Source organism: Arachis hypogaea, chromosome 3 (assembly GCF_003086295.3).
Source record: "Arachis hypogaea cultivar Tifrunner chromosome 3, arahy.Tifrunner.gnm2.J5K5, whole genome shotgun sequence".
Lineage (NCBI taxonomy): Eukaryota > Viridiplantae > Streptophyta > Magnoliopsida > Fabales > Fabaceae > Arachis > Arachis hypogaea.
This window is the reverse complement of record NC_092038.1, coordinates 18998965-19023057: the sequence shown is the minus strand read 5'-3', so window position 1 is coordinate 19023057 and position 24093 is coordinate 18998965. Positions and strand designations below refer to the sequence as shown.

Genomic DNA, 24093 nt, shown 5'->3' with positions numbered 1-24093 from the left:
TACACATTAAAAATGAACTAAATTAAATATATTTATACACATATATACGGTCACCGATTTTATTAGCTAATTTTAATATACATGGCTATTTTTGTAATAATAATAATAACATCCAAGGGTGAATTTACTGTAGCTTCACCTTCAATATTCTAGCTAATTATGGTGGAGATACTAACAGCAATTGGAAGGCGTTGTGGAAGTGAAAAGTACCGACAAGAGTGGCAAATGATGCACAATAAACTCTTTACAGCGATACGAAGAGCAAAAATTCTAGGGACCGACCCTTATTGTCACAACTGCAGAGGAGTGGATAAATCATGCCTCCACGCGATGATGAGGGACTGCCCGAAAGCTGTGGAAGTGTTGATGAAGCTTATACATTCAACAACTATATCTGTTTTTTTTCTCGATTCCTTTCGGGATGCGGGTAAGTTTTAACTACACGGAGGGAATTGAAATGGAAAGTGCCACATAACAAGGTTGGGTTAAACTGAATTCTGCTGGCCTATTACGTACGTACACTGGTGAATGGATTAGTGGCTCTTGGGCAGATATAGGAAGGTGTGAGGTGGACCAAGCAGAACTATGGGGATCGGAGCGTATCATGGCTTGGGAGTTGGGCATTAGAACAAAAATAACACAATTTATCTTATCTAATTTTAATAAAAATAATATAATTTAATTAATTATATATTAAATTTTAATTATTAAAAAATATTTTTTAAAAAAATTATTTTTAACATTTTTATTTGAGAGAGTCTCTTACCTTTATTAAGCTAATTCAAAATCTAAGAAATAAACTCTAAGAATTATCTTTTAACAAAGTTTATCGTAAAGCAAACAAATGTACTGACTGGCTAGTTTTTTATTTGTAAATAATCCTCCCATGAATTGAAGGTGTGTTTTATTTGTCATCAAAACTAATTTACTGAGGATAATTATAAGGTGGAGACTTAGATAATATGTTTGATCTTATCTATTTAATAGATTATCAGGTATTAAATTTTTAATATATGATATTAATTAAAAGTGCTATCTTTATTAAAAAATATTATTATATTTTTAAAATTATTAATTTGATCTTGATATTAATTTTTTAATTTGTTTAAAATTTAAAATTTTAACAAAAATTTATTAAAAAATTATTTTATTTTTATTATTTTTTATAAATTTTATAATATTATTTTTTTACTTACATCTCATTATTATATTTTGATATTTTTTCTTATTTTACGAATTTAATAATTTTTTAAGATTTGAGTTTTTATTTACAATTTTTGTAATTAAATTCTTTTAATATTTTTTATTTTTTAAGATTTATATTTTAATTTATTAATTTTTATTGTTAATTATTTTACTTTTAGTCTAATAATTTTTATTTATTTTTTGAATTCTTTGAATAAAATTTATTATGAAATTGAAATTTAAAAAAATTATTTGATATTAATTTAAAAGTTTAGTATCGTTTGAATTAATATTAATTAGAATCAAATATAATTATTTCTTTTTTTAGATCTTTAATTTTATTCATAATTTATATTTTTATTATTAATCTACATTTTTTAAATGTGACTAAATAAACAACTTTTTAAAAATTTACTATCTTTATATAAATGGTATCTTAATTAAGTAATTATAAAATCAGAATGAATAGACCTTATTTTTTATTTTTAAATAGGCCTTTTTATATTACCATTAAAAAAACTTTAAAAGCCGATTAAATCAACAAATCACATTAACATCTTACCAAGAAAATCACGTTATTATATAAAAAATAATATATGTACATCAAAATTAATTATTATATATTTATATATAAATATATATATATATATATTATTTAATTTATTTTTAATATATATTTTATACTATATATTCCCTAATTCTTATATTAGCATTACCCTATCAAATATAAGCATCATTTGACAACTTTGATTACTTCTGATAAGATTTTACACGCCTTCTATAATTATTACGGAAAAGTCTGCGTTCACTTCATCAATTCCCAAATATATTCGTTAAAGCAATGCCATTTTCCTCCCTTACAAATTATTCCTATAGACCCCAAAGTTGTACCTCATAGATTGGACTTGAATAATCCTGTTGAGTCCAAACACAATCTGCACCAATTGGCACTATGTTACTATGTACCATATTATCCAGGAAATTAGCATAGTGATCATCATTATCAATAGCCAAAACCGAGTTATTACCAAATGGTGCAGCAAGATCCACCGCAGGTGTGTAGAAAAAGTCACTCAATGGAGAAAAATCGTCATATGTATCGCTTTGAGAAGAAGCTGGAGAAGTGTTGTGAAGATTATTAGAAGGGTATTCATTTGTAGTGGCATTATTATTATGATTATTATTCACTATCTCTTCTTCCGTTGATTGAATTAAGGCATTATGATTATTTGAATTGGAGGCTGAAGTGTGTTGGAATCGCTTCTTAAGTTGGGAGTGCCACCGATTCTTTATCTCGTTGTCTGATCTTCCATGTAAGTGAGACGCAATCATGGACCATCTACAATAATATTTGAGACTCATCAGAGGAGTAATTATTATACCCTTAAGTAATTAAATGTTTAGAGATTCAAATTAAACCTCTAGTCCACTTTTTAATGAAAATCCAAATTGTCCATCATTAATTTTTAATAAGTTGTTGAGATAAAAATTAAAACTGTTTTTTCATCCAACGATTTATTAAAAATAAAAAATATTAAACCAACTTGAGTTGCGAGATACCGTAAGAAAATAATAATAATAATAATAATATATATTAGATAATTAACGTTTTTTTTCTTATATTTGAATTCACACTAATTATTTCATATTTGTTCTAGAAAAATACTAACGGTTAATATTTTATTTTTATTTTGTGATTCTCCATTTATTTTTATATAATATAGTCTAGCTAATATCAAAAAGGTAGTTATGTCATCTCAAAAACCAAAATGGCAACGCTACAAAACTAATTGCAAAAGTGGTGAATACTAATAATATGCTCTCGAAAAAGTAAGAAGTATAATGTTTCTTGAATTCTAAAATTTAAATTTTAAAGTATAAATGATTAATTTTAAACTTTAATTATGTTTTAAATTTTAAATTAAATTCTAATCTCTAAATCTTAAACTCTAAATTTAAATTATTAATATAAAATATAATAAACAAAAATTAAAATTTGTTTGATTAACGAAAAATAAGAAACTAATTTATTTAGGAATGAGTCGGAAAGAGGAAGCTAAGTAAACAATTACAAAATAATGGAAAAGTCTAGGGCCAGCAATTTTTGTATTTTTTTGCCAGCACTTAACCATTAAAATAAAAGTGAGTAATCTCTCACTATTAGATGTAATCTCACACCATTAAAAATATTATTGATAGCCAATTAATTATTACAAAACACTAAAATTACTGACCCTAACATTCTTCCAAAATAATATTCATTTTAATTTATTTCTGGGGTCTACCTGCGAAAACTAGAAGGCAGAAGCTCTCTTCCTCTCAGGTACGAGGTGGTTACCCAACCACCACCCACTTGACTATTCCCCAAGTGTTTTTTTTCCTTCTTTCTTTGAAGTGCGTTCATATTTTCTACAATAACACTATCTTCTATATTAGTATACTAATAAACTACTAATAAACTCTATCTTCTTATTTTATTTTTTTAGTCAAAATATTTTTTTTAAATATATATTTTTTATTATAATTTTCTTCTAACGTGCAACAAAAATCATAATTGTAGTGATTATAGAAGTGGTTTAATTTTAGTGATTTGTGAAGGAAAGTGATAAAAGAATAAGAAAATTAAAACGATAATAATAGGGATAAAATAATTTTTTTTAAATAAAATATTTTAATTTTAAATAGAATAAAAATAGAATATTTTAAATATTATAGACAAAATTAAAATTTAATTAAACGATTAACAATTAAAATAATCCTTTACCCTAATATAGTGAAAGCTCAAACGTTCAAATTGAATGAAGCAGAAAGTACGGGAAAACAAAAGACTAGAGTTTATCAAGGTTGTGCTTCAATAAAGATATTTATTTATTTTGGAAATTTATTCTAGCTTTTTTTATTTTTCAGATTTATTGATCCCATAATTCAAACTAGTATGTAGTTTTTTTTTTAAATTGATGTAAAACTGGTTTATAGTGTGTGAAGTACTTTAGTCTTTTAACCAAATATATCATGCATGGTTGATTTTAGAAATAGAACGAATTCTCATTGAGAAACTTAATGCGTTCTTTTAAAGCTTTTAGGTCGTTAAATTCAATTAGTTGAGTGTCTAATAATAGAGCCTAATGAACTATTGATAGATTTAAATATTTAGTAAATACTTTTCCAAACTTTAGCATAAAAAATTTGGAAAATACTTTTTCAAAGTTGAACATCAAGAATGTTATTACAAAAAATTAACATCTTAAGTTCAATGAATTTGCAAAACAAGTTTAGGGAAATGTTATTTTATGAAAACAGCTTAAACGACAAAGCCAAGTCTTGTAAATTTACAAGGTCCACTTAAAGTCTTAAAAACATTTATTTCCGAGGAGCTGATTATGTCACCACCAAGGTTGTGAGAACCGGACCGGTCATTGAATCAGTCAAGTAACTGGTTTAATGATTTAATACTTCAACCGAGATTAAACCGTGGTTGAACCGGTTTAATTAAATATAGAGTAAAATTATAAAAAATTTAATACATAATTTTAAAAAGTTAAATGCAATAATTTCTAAACTAATAAGATTCAAAATTTAACAATTTCACAAAATAAACAATACATAATTTATCATTAAAAAGTCATAAACAACTTCAAATATCAAAGTTTGTAACTAAAGAAATTAAAACGCACATAAATGACAAACACAATATTTTGCAACCAAAAGAAACAATATTCAACAAACAATACTTCAATATATCAATTCATAGTTCATAGTTCATACAATTTATAATTTTATATGCATTCAATAGAGCAGAATTGACAGGATAAAAAAACTAAACAGAGCAGACTTGAAAAGATTAAAAAAATAAAAATTGAAGAACAGAGCAGAACATAATTTTCAATTTCAACATGCATCAATTTTATTCTCAAATCCAACATACAAGTATACAACAAATTCATTCCACATTTGATTAATCATATAAAAAAAATAGAAGAACAGAAGCTAGAAAAAAAAATTGAAACAGTATACACTATACACTGAACAGACGCCAGAAGCCCAGATCTTACCTCAAGAGAAGAACGAAGAAAAGCCAGAAAACAACACAGCATGAACAGAAGCCACAAACCCAGAAGCCATAAACCCAGAAACCCAGAAACCCAGAAGGCAGAAACGGAGAAACCCAGAAGCCAGAAATGGAGAAACCCAAAAACCCAGGTGCGCGACGGTACGCGAGCGTGGGCGACGGTGCGCGAACGTCGGCGACGGTGCGCGAAGGTGGCCGAACGTCGGGTGTTCTTCACGGCGTCCTCTGATCCGTTGTATGCAGAAGCTGCTTCAATTTTGGAGAGTGGAGAATAGATTGGGAGTGGAGCTGATGGTTGGGAGTGGCAGTGGAGGGTTCTTCACTCTTCAGTCTTCACTTCTTCGAAGATTTTGGAGAATAGAGATTATGGATTTTGGATTTTCAATTTTGGGAGTGGCAGCCTGCAAGTCACGCGTTCTTCATCCCCCTTTTTTTTTTTAAACAAACGACGCCGTTTTTCTAGCAGGGAAAAAACCGGCACCTATAAAAACCGGGCCGGTTTGCCTGGTTCACCGGTTAACCACCGGTTCAATCGGTTTTTTTGCCGGTTTTTTGCAGCGCAGTTTTGCAGGTGGACCGGACCGACTAGGTGACTAGTTTCCGGTTAACCGGATTGAACCGACCGGTTCGGTTCGGTCTGGTTTTCAGAATATTATATTATACTCTTTTTTCTTCACTAAGGTTTTTTTTCCCCTGAATTTTTCTTTAGTAAGGTTTTAATGAGGTATTATCCTAAATGGGCATCCAAGGGGAAGTGTTATGATAAAAACAAATTAAATGCCCATTTATGAGTTTGGGCGGCTAACCTTTCCTATATTGAAGAAATTGTTTTCCAAAACAAAATGAAATTAATAGCAATGCATTTGTACCCCTATAAATAGGCATGACCTGATACAAAAGAGAGTACAACAGCAATAACCAATGTTCTGAAAATCGGACCGAACCGACCGGTCGAACCGATTCAACCAAAAACCGACAAAAAAAACAGTCCGGTCCAGCATGTAAAATCGCAAAATTAAAAACCGCTCAAGAACTGCTGAACCGGCTGGTTATCGGCAGGTCGGACCGGACCGAAACCCGGCCGGTTCACAGAAAACAACCTCGTTTCCTTCCTTGAAAGGGAAAAAGTTGCGTGTTATCCCCATTCCCCCTTCTCCAACTCCTTCCTTCATCAAACCCTAGCCTCCACCAAAGAAAGCAAACCCTAGCCTCCACCAATAGTTGTCGCCGTCTGTCGGAGTGAGAGACTGCTGCCGCCGTTCATCGCACTCAAGAACTTCCGTCTTCGTGCTCTCGGGCCTCTCGCCGGATCCTCCACGTCGGGTGCTCGCATCTCGCCGTTCTCCTCTGTGCTCGGCTGCTTGCGCCTCCCTCCGCCAGTGAGTGCTCGAGCTGTGCGTGTTGGTTGCTGCTCGTCGTCCGTGGTTGTCTCTGCTCGATTCTGCCTCCCAGCCTCACTCGAGTCTCGTCTCAGTCACTGGCATCTCGTGGTTCGTCTGTCTCGTTGCCGGCGGCAGAAGCAACTCGTGGGGTGGTCGCCGACTCGCCGTCGATCGTTCGTGAGTCCCTGCACCATCGCTTCCCTGTTCTCTCTTTTCAGATTTCCCTTCTCCCTGTAATTTTGCATGTTGCTGAATTGCTAATCAAATTTGCCTTGTTGCTAATCTAAATGTTGCTGTAAATCGGGACTTTACTTGGATTTGTTGAATTTGTTGCTGTAACTTGAATTTGTTGCTTCCCAGTCACAGAATCAGAACAGAATACTCAGTCAGTGCTTTGTTGATTGGTTTTGCTTACTGCTTCTAGGCTTTGAAATCAGTTTATGATAACTGTGATGCAATTATTTAGTTGGATAACTGATGTAATTATTGAGTTCAAGAGATTGAGTTTTTGATTTGCAAGGTGATTTTTGGTTGATTTTTTATTTAATTTGGTAATGATGTTTATGATTGGGGTTATCTGATTGTAGGCAGAATTGTGTTGTGTTGAATGGCTGAATGTTGTAGGCACTAGGTAAAATTGTGTTGTGTTGAATGGATGAATGCTGTAGGCAGATATGGTCTTGTGTTGTGGTTAAGAACATGCTTATAATTTTCATTGTGTTAGGTTAAGAACATGGTTAATGCTATTGTTGAATGATTAACTCTACTGCTACTGTTGGCTGTACTCTATTTGATTGTTTTTTTATGCTGTATTGAAAAAAAATTATGCTTAAACTTTGATAATTCTTTGTTAATTTATGTTAAAACGATACTAAAGCATGAGCTTTTATCTGAATGATTAAGTCTTCTCTGTTGTATTGAACTGAATTTATTTATTAAATTTTTTAGTTAAATTTAGCTAAATTGTATCTTGTTTTGAACTGATTAAAATGAATGATGGAATTTTTATTATTGAATTTTTATTGTTAAATCTTGTTTCCACTTTCCATTGAAAAAAAGAAACTAAAAGGAGAAGAAAGAAACTATAGAATATTAAGTTAATTCCCACAAATTATAAACTGTTAATATCTATTTTTGTACAATTGTTCTCTCTGTTTTAGATGTTGAGTATTGCTAATTTCTGAAATGTTAGTGCTCAACCCCTGCACATTTGGTCTATGTTCACTTATCTTTTCAATCATTTGGTTGCCAAAAAATCAAGGAGTTTTAATTTTTATTTGTTTTTTTAATGAGCTTCAAGTCAATAAAATTATTGAATGTGACCTCTATGATGTATTGCACATAAGATGCTTTTCCATTCAAATTTAACCTTACATAAAGGACATATATTTGGTAACAATTGTAATTAGAAGCTTTCAACTGGTACTTTCTCATGTTTTTAGAGTTTTGCATATTTCTAATAAGCTTACCTGTATAAAGCACCTTATAATTTATTTATTATTCTATTTTAAAACGATTTATCCGGTTGAATCACCGGTTGGATCGGTTAGACCAATAAACCAGTAAACCAGTGACTAGAGCGGTTTGATAACCGGTCCGGTTCTCTGAACCTTGGCAATAACAAAAGAAAATACTTTCCCTCTCTCTTTTTCACTACAATAAAACACTTTTATTTTTTTCTCTTCACATACTACTAATATAATATTAATATATTATAATAGTATAATAATATTGATAAATACTAATAATAGTGTCTTTTATTTATACTTTATTTTATTACCTCTTTCTTATCTATTTTACAACATAATAGTGTAATACACAATAACAGGGGGCGTGGGAGTCAGAACTCAGAACGGAGGGGGAGTGGCTTTGAAAACAGAGGGAAGAAAGAAGAAAAGCTACAGGTGAAGAAGTGAGCCCCCACCGGCGAAGGAGAGAGATCGCGAAGAGAGAAAAGACGAAGAAGAGGCCACGCCGGTCTAGAGAACAGAGAGGAAAAGAAAGGCTCGGCGGTGATAGTGTTGCTGCTGTCAGTGAAGACGTAGCAGCTCGGCAACAAGATGGTGACGCCGGAAAGATCACCGGTAGGATTCATCCTCAGAGATGGAAGAGAGGACCGGCGGTGTAGCAGTGGTATTTCTTTTTAGTTCTCTTTCAGAAAAAGAAAATTACAATACTATTTATGTGGTAGATTTTAGAGTGAGTGAATGAGTTTGAAAATGTTTATGGTTTGGGTGTTTGATACTTTGATTAGTTTAGTATGTGGTTTGACTTATGGCGGAATGTTTGATGGTATTGTTCCGTGTATGTGTTTTGTGAATTGGATGCAAGATGAAAAGGGATTAAATGAACTTTTAGGACTGAATGGTTGTTTTTGTGGTGTGAATATTGGTTCGAATGAAAATATAGAGAATGAAAATAACTAACATTAAAAGTTGGCTTCTTATATTTTCTCTTTAAAATTTAAAAAAAAAAATAACTATTGGCTAAAAGAAAATTAGCTCCTAGTTGAAGTCTTTTAAAATAACCAAACAAATAACTAAGCACTCACACCAGTTTATCTTCCCGCCACTACAGCTGCATAAGCTCTTGAACACAAAGAAACAACTAAGAATCAAGGCCCCCTAAGGACAAAGCCATCGATTCATGTATTATTCAGGGCTTGTTAGGAACTTTGTTTTAACGCTGAGTAAACGCCACGTGTCCTCCTCCTCCGGCCTCGGTTGTGGCTCCACCATGTTAGTAACCCCACTCCCATCACAGTTCAACCAGAGCATGTTCAACAATGTCGTTGCCTCCAACAAGCTCATCGCCAATTACCTTCGATTGGGTGACATGGATTCTGCTCTCCAAGTGTTTGATAAAATGACAGTGAAGAGCACCGTTACTTGGAACTCTATCCTTGCTGGCTACGCCAAGAATCTTGGGAATTTTGAAGTTGTACGCCAAGTTTTTGATAAAATTCCTGAACCGAATAGTGTGTCTTATAATATCATGCTGGCGTGTTATTTGAACAATTTTGGCATCCACAGAGCCCGTGCTTACTTTGATGTAATGCCTGTGAAGGATACGACGTCGTGGAACACGATGATCTCAGGTTATGCTCAGATTGGATTGATGGGCGAGGCGCGCATGATGTTCTTGGCAATGCCAGAGAAAAATACTGTCTCATGGAGTGCGATGGTGTCGGGGTATGTGGCTTGTGGAGACTTGGATTCTGCAGTGGAATGCTTTTATGCTGCAACTGTGAAGAGTGTGATTACCTGGACTGCCATGATCACTGGGTACATGAAATTTGGCAGAGTTGAGTCTGCCGAGAAATTGTTCCAAGAAATGTCTCAGAAGACTTTGGTGACATGGAATGCTATGATAGCTGGGTATGTTGATAATAGCAGGGCAGAAGATGGGTTGAAGCTTTTGAAGACAATGTTAGAGACTGGGGCCAAGCCTAATGCTGTGAGCTTGACTAGTGTGTTGTTGGGTTGTAGTAACCTATCAGCATTGCAACTTGGTAGACAAGTTCATCAGTTAGTTTGTAAATCTCCATTGAGTAGTGACACCACAGCCGGAACTTCATTGGTTAGCATGTATTCCAAATGCGGGGAGCTGAAGGACGCGTCGAAATTGTTTGTGCAGATCCAACGGAAAGACCTTGTATCATGGAATGCAATGATTTCTGGTTATGCACAACATGGAGCTAGTGAAAAAGCTCTGGAGTTATTTGATGCAATGAAAAATGATGGCATGAAGCCAGATTGGATTACTTTTGTAGCAGTATTTTTAGCTTGTAACCATGCAGGATTTGTAGATCTTGGGGTCCAATATTTTGATGCTATGATAAGGGATTATGGAATTGAAGCTAGGCCAGAACACTATGCTTGCATGGTTGACCTTCTCGGTCGAAGTGGAAGGTTATCTGAGGCAAAAGACTTGATAAAAAGTATGCCGTTTAAGCCACATCCTGCCATCTTTGGAACGCTTTTGGGAGCTTGTAGGATCCATAAGAACCTAGATCTGGCTGAGTTTGTTGCCAAGAATCTACTTGCGCTTGATCCTAGTAGTGCAACTGGATATGTTCAATTGGCCAATATTTATGCAGCACAAAATAGATGGGAGCATGTTGCTAGGATTTGGAGATCGATGAAAGACAATAATGTAGTGAAGACACCTGGATATAGTTGGATTGAGATAAAGAGTGTGGTGCATGAGTTTCGGTCAAGCGACCGATTGCACCCAGAATTGGTTTCTATACATAAAAAACAAAATGAATTGGAGAAGAAAATGAAGATGGCTGGCTATATTCCGGATCTTGAGTTTGCATTGCATGATGTGGAAGAGGAGCTGAAAGAACAGCTACTTCTATGGCACAGTGAGAAATTGGCAATTGCATTTGGACTTCTAAAGGTACCATTAGGTGTTCTAATCAGGGTATTCAAGAACTTGAGAGTTTGTGGAGATTGCCACACTGCAATAAAGTACATATTAGCTATAGAAGGAAGAGAAATCATTGTTAGGGATACCACTAGGTTTCATCATTTCAAGGACGGGTCCTGCTCCTGCAGTGATTACTGGTAATCTTGCCATTATGCAACCAAAACAATGCAATTGAATTCAGTCAAAGGACATGTCTATTTAAACCAATTAGTTCAATGAACTTCATTATACATGCCAAGAACAAAAAGTTTCACCTTAATGAATTTTTCGTTTTCACGCCAAACTGCCTTTGTTCTCCTTCATTCTCACGCCACTTCTTCCTTGTTCTCTTTCGTTTTCACCCCACTTCATCTTCTTCCTCACCTTCGTCTACTCTCATCGTTGCCACTCACCATCGTCTCGTGCGCTCACCAGGTCATCATTCTTTGTCTCAGTCTCTATCCTCTCTTTCTCACTTGTTCTCACTCGCTCTCTCTTTTCAGTGTTGAAGATGTGTATGGCTATGATGGTGATGATGAACTACAATGGCTAATTGAGTCAGAGAAGGTATGTTTCGATTTTCAATTGGTTATGTGAAATTTGGGGGGTTTTGGGTTCCAATTTTGGGGTTTTAGCTTCTGATTGACGATTGGTTCTGATTTTTAGGTGATTGACTTCTCGTGTGGTCACTTGTCTGCTTGCTAGTCTTCTTGGTGGTTACCAGGATATCCTCCATTCTTGCTAGTCTTCTGATTTTTAGGTGATTGACTTCTCTTCACTTTATTGTCATAATCAATTTTCTTCCTCCCTTGTGCAGTTCTTTTAATTTCCAGTTGGTTTTGGCTACCAGTATCAACAATCTCACTTTTTGCATTAGCACTTAGCAGCTAGTAATGTTCAAAGGTCAGTTTTAAGGTGCATGTTCTGTTTCTGTAGTGTAATTAATCACTAGAATCAATTTTATTAGAATAATGCAGGTTGGTACATGGTTAGTGAAAAGCCATTTAACTTCTGCCAGTTTATTATTTTACCATTGTGTCAGTAACAGCGATGATTGAACATAATTCTGCAATAAAGTATAACCCAATTTGATATTTGATCTCAAGATTCTATTTTAGCCAATGTTCGTCAATAAATTTATTTTAGAAGTGAAACTAGAAAAAATGATATAGTGTTGACTTAAGGGAAAAGAAACCAAAAGAAAAAAATGAAGCATCTTCATTGACTAACGATCCCCATTATTGTTATTATTGTTGTAGTAGAATTGTTGTTTTGTTAAATGTATGTATTTTGTGCTGACGTTGTGTTGTGTTGTGTTGCTTAGATTTGATAGCACAAGGGTGGGGGTGTTAGAGATGATGTCTTTGTTGTGTTTGGTCCTCTGATTTTGGCTGTGTGTGTGTGTATGTTGTATGCTGAACTGCTCTGGGGTCTTCCCACCCTCACTTTCGGTTCTTAGGTTTTTGTGAATGATGAGTGTTGATGTATCAAATAAAAAAAAAGTTAGTGGAATTGTTGTTGTTCTGGTTTACTAAATTTTTTGCTATTGCCTAGTTGTTCTTGCTGGCTGTGTTCTTGCCAATTGCCATGGTTGCTGTGTTTTTTTTTTTTGCAATTTGTTAACTTGTTAATCACTTAATTGCTGTTGTGTTAGATGTTATTAACCCTTTTGCTATGTTGCTATTGACTTATTACTCATTGCTCTCCCTAGTTGGTTTTGCTGATCTTTACTTTGTTATTATTGTGTTAATTTAATTGTTTTTGTTATTATATTTTTTGTGGTTGATTATTAGAAAATTGAAGGAAGCTTAGACCCTTCACCCTTCGGTGTGGTTCCTCTAAAAATCAGAACCAATCAAGAAGTAAAATTGCTAAGATGTGGACCCTTTGGTGTGGTTCCTCAAAAAATTATGTGTAGTCTTCTACATTCTCAATTGGTTTTACATAGTTCATGATTCCAGTATCATTGTATCACAATAATTGTTACTCATAACTGGAGCTTTACAAATGATAGTCACAAACCTGAGACATAAGGCTTTCATGTACAAAAATAAACTTTATGGCCATGACTTGCTATGACCATCATCACGGTGCATGCACATTAATATTTTGGTCATATGGTAGCTAGTGTGAGTGAGTTATATAGGAGTCTATCTATATCTATATATCTAGCACTTGAAAGATATATAACTAGCTTAAGTGTTCATTTTGTGAACATTATGTCAAATGTCTCCTGCTTGGGTCTTCTTCTTCTGCTTGATTGTTTTGTTTTTGTGAACCATGTTAATTTGAGCTATATGATAAACTATTGCAGCATGCCAAATATCAAACTGCTTTGTTCACAGAATTTCTTCTTTACACTAATACCTTTTTATTTGGTCATGGCTGAAGAGTAGAGGACAAATGCTGGTAGTACGGGCTGGGAATTTTGATTTTTCATTTTTGTGACCGAAGGTGTAATTGCGCTTTGTCATTTCCCACTTATGGTCTTAATGTGCTTTCTTAGCTTTCTAGCAACTTTTTCATATGCCTAGATATTTAATGATCATGATTTTAAGTTTTTGGAAACTTTTCTCCTCAACTTATATAATTGAACTAATTTTTATGGTTGACTCAGAATCTCTTAATTTAAATATATTTTTCGAGTTATTTCGTTAGCTTTATAAAAATTGGTGATATGTTTAAAATTAATTTTTGAGATTAAGCTAAATCAACTTAACTATATATATTTAACAATTCAATGCACGCATGAGCTTAATTATACTTTAATCCTGTTTATCCTTTTCATTACATTCTTGACTATAGTAACCGACATTCCTTGTCTTTGTTAATAGTTAGTATAAAGACGTGAAACCAAACAAAAAGGTACGTAGCATAGAGCTAGTATGCTAAATCAAGTTACTAGATAGCATATTAGTGTATTTGGCCTAATCTCTTGGTTGTCTTGTTTAATGTGTGTTTCTCATTCTTTTGAGCTGTTGGCCCATTTTATTTGGTGGTTTCCTTTTTCTGACTTTTTGGATTACTCTAATAAGAAAAATACATTAAGTCAACACTCAATAGAGTAATCCAAAAAGTCAGAAAAAGGAAACCACCAAATAAAATGGGTCAGCAGCTCAAAAGAATGAGAAACACACATTAAACAAGACAACCAAGAGATTAGGCCAAATGCACTAATACGCTATCTAGTAACTTGATTTAGCATACTAGCTCTATGCTACATACCTTTTTGTTTGGTTTCACGTCTTTATACTAACTATTAGCAAAGACAAGGAATGTCGGTTACTATAGTCAAGAATGTAATGAAAAGGATAAACAGGGTTAAAGTATAATTAAGCTCATGCGTGCATTGAATTGTTAAATATATATAGTTAAGTTGATTTAGCTTAATCTCAAAAATTAATTTTAAACATATCACCAATTTTTATAAAGCTAACGAAATAACTCGAAAAATATATTTAAATTAAGAGATTCTGAGTCAACCATAAAAATTAGTTCAATTATATAAGTTGAGGAGAAAAGTTTCCAAAAACTTAAAATCATGATCATTAAATATCTAGGCATATGAAAAAGTTGCTAGAAAGCTAAGAAAGCACATTAAAACCATAAGTGAGAAATGACAAAGTGCAATTACACCTTCGGTCACATAAATGAAAAATCAAAATTCCCAGCCCGTACTACCAGCATTTGTCCTCTACTCTTCAGCCATGACCAAATAAAAAGGTATTAGTGTAAAGAAGAAATTCTGTGAACGAGGCAGTTTGATATTTGGCATGCTGCAATAGTTTATCATATAGCTCAAATTAACATGGTTCACAAAAACAAAACAATCAAGCAGAAGAAGAAGACCCAAGCAGGAGACATTTGGCATAATGTTCACAAAATGAACACTTAAGCTAGTTATATATCTTTCAAGTGCTAGATATATAGATATAGATAAAGTCCTATATAACTCACTCACACTAGCTACCATATGACCAAAATATTAATGTGCATGCACCGTGATGATGGTCATAGCAAGTCATGGCCATAAAGTTTATTTTTGTACATGAAAGCCTTATGTCTCAGGTTTGTGACTATCATTTGTAAAGCTCCAGTTATGAGTAACAATTATTGTGATACAATAATACTGGAATCATGAACTATGTAGAAACCAATTGAGAATGTAGAAGACTACACATAATTTTTTGAGGAATCACACCAAAGGGTCCACATCTTAGCAATTTTACTTCTTGATTAGTTCTGATTTTTAGAGGAACCACACCGAAGGGTGAAGGGTCTAAGCTTCCTTCAATTTTCTAATAATCAACCACAAAAAATATAATAACAAAAACAATTAAATTAACACAATAATAACAAAGTAAAGATCAACAAAACCAACTAGGGAGAGCAATGAGTAATAAGTCAATAGCAACATAGCAAAAGGGTTAATAACATATAACACAACAGCAATTAAGTGATTAACAAGTTAACAAATTGCAAAAAAAAAAAAAACACAACAACCATGGCAATTGGCAAGAACACAGCAACCAGCAAGAACAACTAGGCAATAGCAAAAAATTTAGTAAACCAGAACAACAACAATTCCACTAACTTTTTTTTTATTTGATACATCAACATTCACCATTCACAAAAACCTAAGAACCGAAAGTGAGGGTGGGAAGACCCCAGAGCAGTTCAGCATACAACATACACACACACACAGCCAAAATCAGAGGACCAAACACAACAAAGACATCATCTCTAACACCCCCACCCTTGTGCTATCAAATCTAAGCAACACAACACAACACAACATCAGCACAAAATACATACATTTAACAAAACAACAATTCTACTACAACAATAATAACAATAATGGGGATCGTTAGTCAATGAAGATGCTTCATTTTTTTCTTTTGGTTTCTTTTCCCTTAAGTCAACACTATATCATTTTTTCTAGTTTCACTTCTAAAATAAATTTATTGACAAACATTGGCTAAAATAGAATCTTGAGATCAAATATCAAATTGGGTTATACTTTATTGCAGAATTATGTTCAATCATCACTGTTACTGACACAATGGTAAAATAATAAACTGGTAGAAGTTAAATAGCTTTTCACTAACCATGTACCAACCTGCATTATTCTAATAAAATTGATTCTAGTGATTAATTACACTACAGAAACAGAACATGCACCTTAAAATTGACCTTTGAACGTTACTAGCTGCTAAGTGCTAATGCAAAAAGTGAGATTGTTGATACTGGTAGCCAAAACCAACTGGAAATTAAAAGAACTGCACAAGGGAGGAAGAAATTTGATTATGACAATAAAGTGAAGAGAAGTCAATCACCTAAAAATCAGAAGACTAGCAAGAATGGAGGATATCCTGGTAACCACCAAGAAGACTAGCAAGCAGACAAGTGACCACACGAGAAGTCAATCACCTAAAAATCAGAACCAATCGTGAATCAAAAGCTAAAACCCCAAAATTGGAACCCAAAACCCCCCAAATTTCACATAACCAATTGAAAATCGAATCATACCTTCTCTGACTCAATTAGCCATTGTAGTTCATCATCACCATCATAGCCATACACATCTTCAACACTGAAAGGAGAGACTGAGTGAGAACAAGTGAGAAAGAGAGGATAGAGACTGAGACAAAGAATGATGACCTGGTGAGCGCACGAGACGATGGTGAGTGGCAACGATGAGAGTAGACGAAGGTGAGGAAGAAGATGAAGTGGGGTGAAAACGAAAGAGAACAAGGAAGAAGTGGTGTGAGAATGAAGGAGAACAAAGGCAGTTTGGCATGAAAACGAAAAAATTCATTAAGGTGAAACTTTTTGTTCTTGGCATGTATAATGAAGTTCATTGAACTAACTGGTTTAAATAGACATGTCCTTTGACTGAATTCAATTGCATTGTTTTGGTTGCATAATGGCAAGATTACCAGTAATCACTGCAGGAGCAGGACCCGTCCTTGAAATGATGAAACCTAGTGGTATCCCTAACAATGATTTCTCTTCCTTCTATAGCTGATATGTACTTTATTGCAGTGTGGCAATCTCCACAAACTCTCAAGTTCTTGAATACCCTGATTGGAACACCTAATGGTACCTTTAGAAGTCCAAATGCAATTGCCAATTTCTCACTGTGCCATAGAAGTAGCTGTTCTTTCAGCTCCTCTTCCACATCATGCAATGCAAACTCAAGATCCGGAATATAGCCAGCCATCTTCATTTTCTTCTCCAATTCATTTTGTTTTTTATGTATAGAAACCAATTCTGGGTGCAATCGGTCGCTTGACCGAAACTCATGCACCACACTCTTTATCTCAATCCAACTATATCCAGGTGTCTTCACTACATTATTGTCTTTCATCGATCTCCGAATCCTAGCAACATGCTCCCATCTATTTTGTGCTGCATAAATATTGGCCAATTGAACATATCCAGTTGCACTACTAGGATCAAGCGCAAGCAGATTCTTGGCAACAAACTCAGCCAGATCTAGGTTCTTATGGATCCTACAAGCTCCCAAAAGCGTTCCAAAGATGGCAGGATGTGGCTTAAACGGCATACTTTTTATCAAGTCTTTTGCCTCAGATAACCTTCCACTTCGACCGAGAAGGTCAACCATGCAAGCATAGTGTTTTGGCCTAGCTTCAATTCCATAATCCCTTATCATAGCATCAAAATATTGGACCCCAAGATCTACAAATCCTGCATGGTTACAAGCTAAAAATACTGCTACAAAAGTAATCCAATCTGGCTTCATGCCATCATTTTTCATTGCATCAAATAACTCCAGAGCTTTTTCACTAGCTCCATGTTGTGCATAACCAGAAATCATTGCATTCCATGATACAAGGTCTTTCCGTTGGATCTGCACAAACAATTTCGACGCGTCCTTCAGCTCCCCGCATTTGGAATACATGCTAACCAATGAAGTTCCGGCTGTGGTGTCACTACTCAATGGAGATTTACAAACTAACTGATGAACTTGTCTACCAAGTTGCAATGCTGATAGGTTACTACAACCCAACAACACACTAGTCAAGCTCACAGCATTAGGCTTGGCCCCAGTCTCTAACATTGTCTTCAAAAGCTTCAACCCATCTTCTGCCCTGCTATTATCAACATACCCAGCTATCATAGCATTCCATGTCACCAAAGTCTTCTGAGACATTTCTTGGAACAATTTCTCGGCAGACTCAACTCTGCCAAATTTCATGTACCCAGTGATCATGGCAGTCCAGGTAATCACACTCTTCACAGTTGCAGCATAAAAGCATTCCACTGCAGAATCCAAGTCTCCACAAGCCACATACCCCGACACCATCGCACTCCATGAGACAGTATTTTTCTCTGGCATTGCCAAGAACATCATGCGCGCCTCGCCCATCAATCCAATCTGAGCATAACCTGAGATCATCGTGTTCCAAGACGCCGTATCCTTCACAGGCATTACATCAAAGTAAGCACGGGCTCTGTGGATGCCAAAATTGTTCAAATAACAAGCCAGCATGATATTATAAGACACACTATTCGGTTCAGGAATTTTATCAAAAACTTGGCGTACAACTTCAAAATTCCCAAGATTCTTGGCGTAGCCAGCAAGGATAGAGTTCCAAGTAACGGTGCTCTTCACTGTCATTTTATCAAACACTTGGAGAGCAGAATCCATGTCACCCAATCGAAGGTAATTGGCGATGAGCTTGTTGGAGGCAACGACATTGTTGAACATGCTCTGGTTGAACTGTGATGGGAGTGGGGTTACTAACATGGTGGAGCCACAACCGAGGCTGGAGGAGGAGGACACGTGGCGTTTACTCAGCGTTAAAACAAAGTTCCTAACAAGCCCTGAATAATACATGAATCGATGGCTTTGTCCTTAGGGGGCCTTGATTCTTAGTTGTTTCTTTGTGTTCAAGAGCTTATGCAGCTGTAGTGGCGGGAAAATAAACTGGTGTGAGTGCTTAGTTATTTGTTTGGTTATTTTAAAAGACTTCAACTAGGAGCTAATTTTCTTTTAGCCAATAGTTTTTTTTTTAATTTTAAAGAGAAAATATAAGAAGCCAACTTTTAGCCAACATTAGTGGGCTTTTTCTTTAGTTCTAAAATTTCTCATTCTTTTTGGAGGATTTATAATTTAGAATTTAGAGTTAAAGTTTTATGATTCAGGATTATAATTTTCAAAAAAGTTGATGTTAGTTAAAAAAATTGTTTCCCTAACATTTATCAATTTAAATTCTAAATTTTAAACCTTAAATCCAAAATCTTAAATTCTATATCCCAAATTCTAATGTTAGTTATTTTCATTCTCTATATTTTCATTCGAACCAATATTCACACCACAAAAACAACCATTCAGTCCTAAAAGTTCATTTAATCCCTTTTCATCTTGCCAATTCACAAAACACATACACGGACCAATACCATCAAACATTCCGCCATAAGTCAAACCACATACTAAACTAATCAAAGTATCAAACACCCAAACCATAAACATTTTCAAACTCATTCACTCACTCTAAAATCTACCACATAAATAGTATTGTAATTTTCGTTTTTTGAAAGAGAACTAAAAAGAAATACCTCTGCTACGCCGCCGGTCCTCTCTTCCATCTCTGAGGATGAATCCTACCGGTTATCTTTCCGGCGTCGCCATCTTGTTGCCGAGCTGGTACGTCTTCACTGACAGCAGCAACACTATCACCGTCGAGCCTCTCTTTTCCTCTCTGTTCTCTAGACCGGCGTGGCCTTTTCTTCGTCTTTTCTCTCTTCGCGGTCTCTCTCCTTCGCCGGTGGGGGCTCACTTCTTCAGCTGTAGCTTTTTCTTCTCTCTTCCCTCTGTTTTCAAAGCCACTCCCCCTCCGTTCTGAGTTCTGACTCCCACGGGCCCCTGTTATTGTGTATTATCACCACTCACATGAATTTTTAACACGGTTATGATTTACTTAATATTTGATTGGGTCCCATGTACATGTCGTGTGGATCACCCTATGAGAAATTATTAAATATTTACTAGAATTTAAGTACTATGTTTTTTTTATGAGGAATTTGTTGCAGCTCGGCCCAATTGGCGCAATGTTTCGACCCGGGTGACTGGCCCAACCTGAACGTCGAATCCGAATTGGGAAACCGACCCGGACACCTACTCTACAACCCACCACACGAAAGCTAGGTAGAAAAATTTAGAGGAAGCCGTGGGTCTGTCCTTGCAGGACTGAACAGCGGTGAAAATTGGTAGATTAAGATTATTAAGGAAAACAGCATTACGAGTACAGCTCTTAACCAGCAAAATTCACTTGTCAATTTAGAAAAGAGTTGTCACAATTTAAGAATAAAATTATTGGGAGTATGAGTCCCAGGTCGTCTCCCAATGAGTTGCAGGGAGATATGCTATTCTATTAATCAGAGATTTTCTAAAAATTGTTTTTGATTTTGTTAAACAGGAAATTAATTCAGAGAATTTATGTAATTTAAGTAGAAATCTTGACCGGGAGAAGATTAATCGGAAGTTCTATCCTTGTTGGAAACTTCTCAAGATCAATTAATAATTAGTAGTTGTTTCCACTTAGTTATCCCTTATTAATTAAGGGAAGGTTAAGTCGTAGTTAAAAGTCAACTTCTATTCACAAGTCCTAATCCTTTCCCTTGGAAAGGATTAGAGTTAGTTACTAACAAGTCAACCAATAAGAACCCAATTATAATTGAACTCTTGAGTATCCCAACTCAAAGTTCACCTTTTAATCCGCTCCCAATCAAGTTAGGAGACTACTCCATTATCATAAATATAACATTCACAAAATTGAAGAGAGAATAGAAAGAAGACAAGATCAGTGATAGTCAAAAATTCAATTAGAAATAAAAGAGTTCTTGCATTAATAAATTCCAAATGTCATAAAAGCTTTTCAGTTGTAACTCTGAATAGGGATTCAAAATAGAAAAGAGTAAACAAGGTAAAGAGAACAAACTAAAGTGATCAAATCCGAAGGTAAACTCTTCTCAACATCCAACGCAAGCATGCAAATCCTAAATTATGAGTGTGAAAGAAAAAACCTAGAGGAAGAGGTAGAATTCTCTCTCTCTCTCTAGATTTTAAAACTAAAATTGTCTGTAATGTGAAGTGTTGTTAGTCTCTGCATGTTCCTTGGCTCTAGTATGCGTTTCTGGGCCAATAATTGGGTAAAAATGCGGCCCGAAATCGCCCCCAGTGTTTTTTGAATTTCTGCAAATCGCGCAGGTCACGCGACCGCGTCGTCCACGGGAAAGATCGCTACCAACCGGCTCCAGGGAAAGATCGCTCCCGGTCTCCCCAAAAGAGGGAAGCCAGAGGGAGAAGCCCTCGGAGAGACCGCTCCCGACGCACCTCGACCCTCGGTCAGAGTCAGAAAGCCAAGGGGAAAGTAGGAAGTTGCCGAGAAGGCAGCGAGATCCCATCATCTACACTAGACCTCGAACAAGACAAACTGAGGAGGAAAACCGAGAGGAGAGCAGAGAGAGGCCAAGGAAAAGGCAACACCCTGTAATCATGGGGGTAACCCCCTTCCACCACTCCATCCTCGAAGTCCAGCTACCAAAGCACTTCAATAAGCCAACGAACATGAGGTATGATGGTACCCAAGACCCCCAAGAACACCTAACGGCCTTCGAGGCCAGGATGAACTTGGAGGGTGTGGGTGACGAAGTAAGATGTTACGCCATTCCCATAACATTGGCGGGGCCAGCAATCCGTTGGTTCAACACTCTCCCCCAAGGCTCCGTGACAACCTTTGATGACATAACTCGCACTTTCCTGGCTCAGTTCACCATGCGCATTGCCAAGGCGAAGCACCCGATAAACTTGCTAGGGGTGACGCAAAGAAGCAGGGAACCGACCAGGAAGTACCTGGATAGGTTTAATGATGAATGTTTGGAGATTGACGGCTTGACCGCCTCAGTGACCAGTTTCTGCTTGACGAATGGGTTTTTGAACAAAGATTTCAGGAAGTATCTTACCACCAAACCCGTGTGGACGATGCAGGAAATTCAAAATGTGGCTAGGAAATATATCAACGATGAGGAGGTTAGCCAAGTCGTGGCAGCCAACAAGCGGCAACCCACCTATAACCATGCTCGTCAGCCCAGTAACAGGGAAAAACCTAAGGAGCACTCCAAGAATGGAGCTCCAGCAAAAACCTACAAGCCGTTCTCCCGGGTAAGGAAGTTTACCAACTACACTCCCCTGACAGCCCCGATCGTCGACGTGTATCAGCAGATAGCTGACAAAGGCATCTTGTCGAAGCCCCAACCTCTCAAAGATAGAACTGGAGGGAACAAAAACCTCTATTGCGACTACCACAAGGGCTTTGGTCACAAGACCCAAGATTGTTTTGATCTAATAGACGCCCTGGAGCAGGCGATTCGGGAAGGTAAGCTGGCAGAATTCTCCCATCTCATAAGAGAACCCAGGAGGTGGGATCGGGACTGACCTGGCAATGACAAAAACCACGCCGTGAGGCAGAAACAGGAACCCAAGGAAGACAATGAGCGCGGCCTCACCATTGTGAACGTTGTAGTCAGAAGGGACATTGCCCCCAGGTCAAAGTCGGTATACAAGAAAGATGCCAAAGTTTTGGCTATATCATCATCTAGTTCCGTACCTCCCTCCAGGAAGGTACCGTCAATACTATTTGGACCTGAGGACCAATGGATTGACGGCTTGCTGGAGAACCCTCCTATGGTGATCACAACTAGAGTGGGAACTAGCCTGGTAAAGCGAATCCTGGTAGACACCTGTGCGGATTCGAACATCAAGTTTCGCAATGTGTTTGATGCTCTAGGCCTCCGAGACAATGACCTGAAGACCCACCAACACAGTGTGGTCGGTTTGGGTGATCACTTTATCAAACCTGATGGCAGAGTCTCCTTACCCGTATCCATAAGAGGAGGACAAGGGAAGAGGTCAGTAATGGTGGACTTCGTGGTCCTAAGAGACTCCATGGCCTACAACCTCATCTTAGGAAGAGACACTATCAATGAGTTCGGAGCAGTGATTTGTACAAAGCTATTGATGATGAAGTTTCTTGCTGACGATGGGTCAGTTGGATCCATCAGGGAAGATTTAGAAATGGCAGTCACGTGCGATAATGCCAGCCTCTCCCTAAGAAAGAAATCTAAAGAGGCATCCAGAGCCTTCCTAGCCGATCTAGATGCCAGGGTTGACGACAAGCCCAGGTCAGAACCGGAAGGGGACCTCGAGAAGTTTAGGGTCGGATATTCGGAGAAAAAGTTCACCTTCGTGAACAGAAACCTCCCTCATAACCTTAAAGAACCTTTGGAAGAAATGATCAGAGCTAACGGCAATCTGTTCGTCTGGACACCAGCCGACATGCCGGGTATTGACCTCCAGTTCATGTCACACCACCTAGCTGTGAAAGCAGAAGCCAAGCCGGTGGCACAGAGAAGAAGAAAAATGTCCGAGGAAAGAGTTGACGAGGTCGCCAGGGGGTACGTACTGTTACAAGGTGATGCCGTTTGGGATGAAAAACGCGGGAACAACCTATCAGAGGCTGGTGAATAAGGTGTTTAGCAATCTCATTGGCAAGACGGTGGAAGTGTACGTAGACGAAATCTTGGTGAAGACCACCCAGGCCGAAGACCTCATTAGCAATCTAGAAACCGTGTTTGCATCTCTTCGGCGGCACAACATGAGGCTCAATCATCTCAAGTGCGCTTTTGCCATGGAAGCGGGGAAGTTCTTAGGCTCATGATAACCCAAAGAGGAGTGGAAGCTAACCCGGAGAAGTGTGAATCAATCCTGTGGATGAAGAGCCCGGGATGTGTAAAGGACGTACAGAGACTGACGGAAAGGCTCAACGCACTATCCAGGTTCCTCGGTGCGTCGGTTGCTAAGGCCCTCCCGTTCTTCAACTTGATGAAAAAAGGGATAGTGTTCGAATGGACCCCGGTGTGCGAGGAAGCCTTCAATCACTTCAAGATCATAATCTCGACACCATCTGTCGTCGGAAAACCCAGAAACAGAGAGGCATTATACTTGTACTTAGCAGT

At 36.6% G+C, this 24093-nt stretch overlaps 3 protein-coding genes across 5 annotated transcripts; 2 read left to right on the top strand and 1 right to left on the bottom strand.

Moving 5' to 3' along the window:
- Positions 1 to 6373: 6373 nt before the first annotated feature.
- On the top strand, positions 6374 to 11856 carry LOC112789717 (pentatricopeptide repeat-containing protein At4g16835, mitochondrial). Of its 3 annotated transcripts, XM_025831745.3 has the most exons (4): positions 6382 to 6813; positions 8447 to 11207; positions 11553 to 11616; positions 11716 to 11856. In XM_025831745.3, the coding sequence occupies exons 2-4, from the start codon at positions 9283 to 9285 to the stop codon at positions 11752 to 11754; spliced, it is 2028 nt and encodes a 675-aa protein (XP_025687530.1). In that variant the 5' UTR covers positions 6382 to 6813; positions 8447 to 9282; the 3' UTR covers positions 11755 to 11856. The 3 variants fall into 3 exon arrangements, 2 of the variants coding, with proteins under 2 accessions (XP_025687530.1, XP_072088595.1); XR_011879568.1 differs by lacking the exons at positions 11553 to 11616; positions 11716 to 11856 and having other exon boundaries at positions 6374 to 6813; positions 8465 to 9001; XM_072232494.1 differs by lacking the exons at positions 11553 to 11616; positions 11716 to 11856 and having other exon boundaries at positions 8447 to 11353.
- A 2960-nt stretch (positions 11857 to 14816) lies between these two features.
- Positions 14817 to 19969, bottom strand: LOC112789718 (pentatricopeptide repeat-containing protein At4g16835, mitochondrial-like). Its single transcript, XM_072232485.1, has 5 exons — positions 19636 to 19969; positions 16711 to 18982; positions 16579 to 16642; positions 16386 to 16479; positions 14817 to 15347 (listed from the first exon to the last, which is right to left on the bottom strand). Exon 2 carries the CDS (start codon positions 18911 to 18913, stop codon positions 16985 to 16987), a length of 1929 nt encoding a protein of 642 aa, XP_072088586.1. The 5' UTR covers positions 18914 to 18982; positions 19636 to 19969; the 3' UTR covers positions 14817 to 15347; positions 16386 to 16479; positions 16579 to 16642; positions 16711 to 16984.
- Positions 19970 to 21574: 1605 nt separating this feature from the next.
- LOC112773712 (uncharacterized) lies at positions 21575 to 23605 on the top strand. Its single transcript, XM_025818428.1, has 2 exons — positions 21575 to 22454; positions 22602 to 23605. The coding sequence occupies exons 1-2, from the start codon at positions 21575 to 21577 to the stop codon at positions 23603 to 23605; spliced, it is 1884 nt and encodes a 627-aa protein (XP_025674213.1).
- The last annotated feature ends 488 nt before the right edge of the window (positions 23606 to 24093 follow it).

Excerpts from the sequence above, each read along its gene's own strand:
- LOC112789717 (XM_025831745.3), top strand. The coding sequence starts at position 9,283 with ATGTATTATTCAGGGCTTGTTAGGAACTTTGTTTTAACGCTGAGTAAA. Across the intron at positions 11,208-11,552 it reads TGCTCCTGCAGTGATTACTG|TGTTGAAGATGTGTATGGCT; the intron begins GTAATCTTGCCA and ends CTCTCTTTTCAG. Across the intron at positions 11,617-11,715 it reads GGCTAATTGAGTCAGAGAAG|GTGATTGACTTCTCGTGTGG; the intron begins GTATGTTTCGAT and ends TCTGATTTTTAG.
- LOC112773712 (XM_025818428.1), top strand. The coding sequence starts at position 21,575 with ATGGGGGTAACCCCCTTCCACCACTCCATCCTCGAAGTCCAGCTACCA. Across the intron at positions 22,455-22,601 it reads GGAGCAGGCGATTCGGGAAG|TCAGAAGGGACATTGCCCCC; the intron begins GTAAGCTGGCAG and ends TGAACGTTGTAG.
- LOC112789718 (XM_072232485.1), bottom strand. The coding sequence starts at position 18,913 with ATGTATTATTCAGGGCTTGTTAGGAACTTTGTTTTAACGCTGAGTAAA.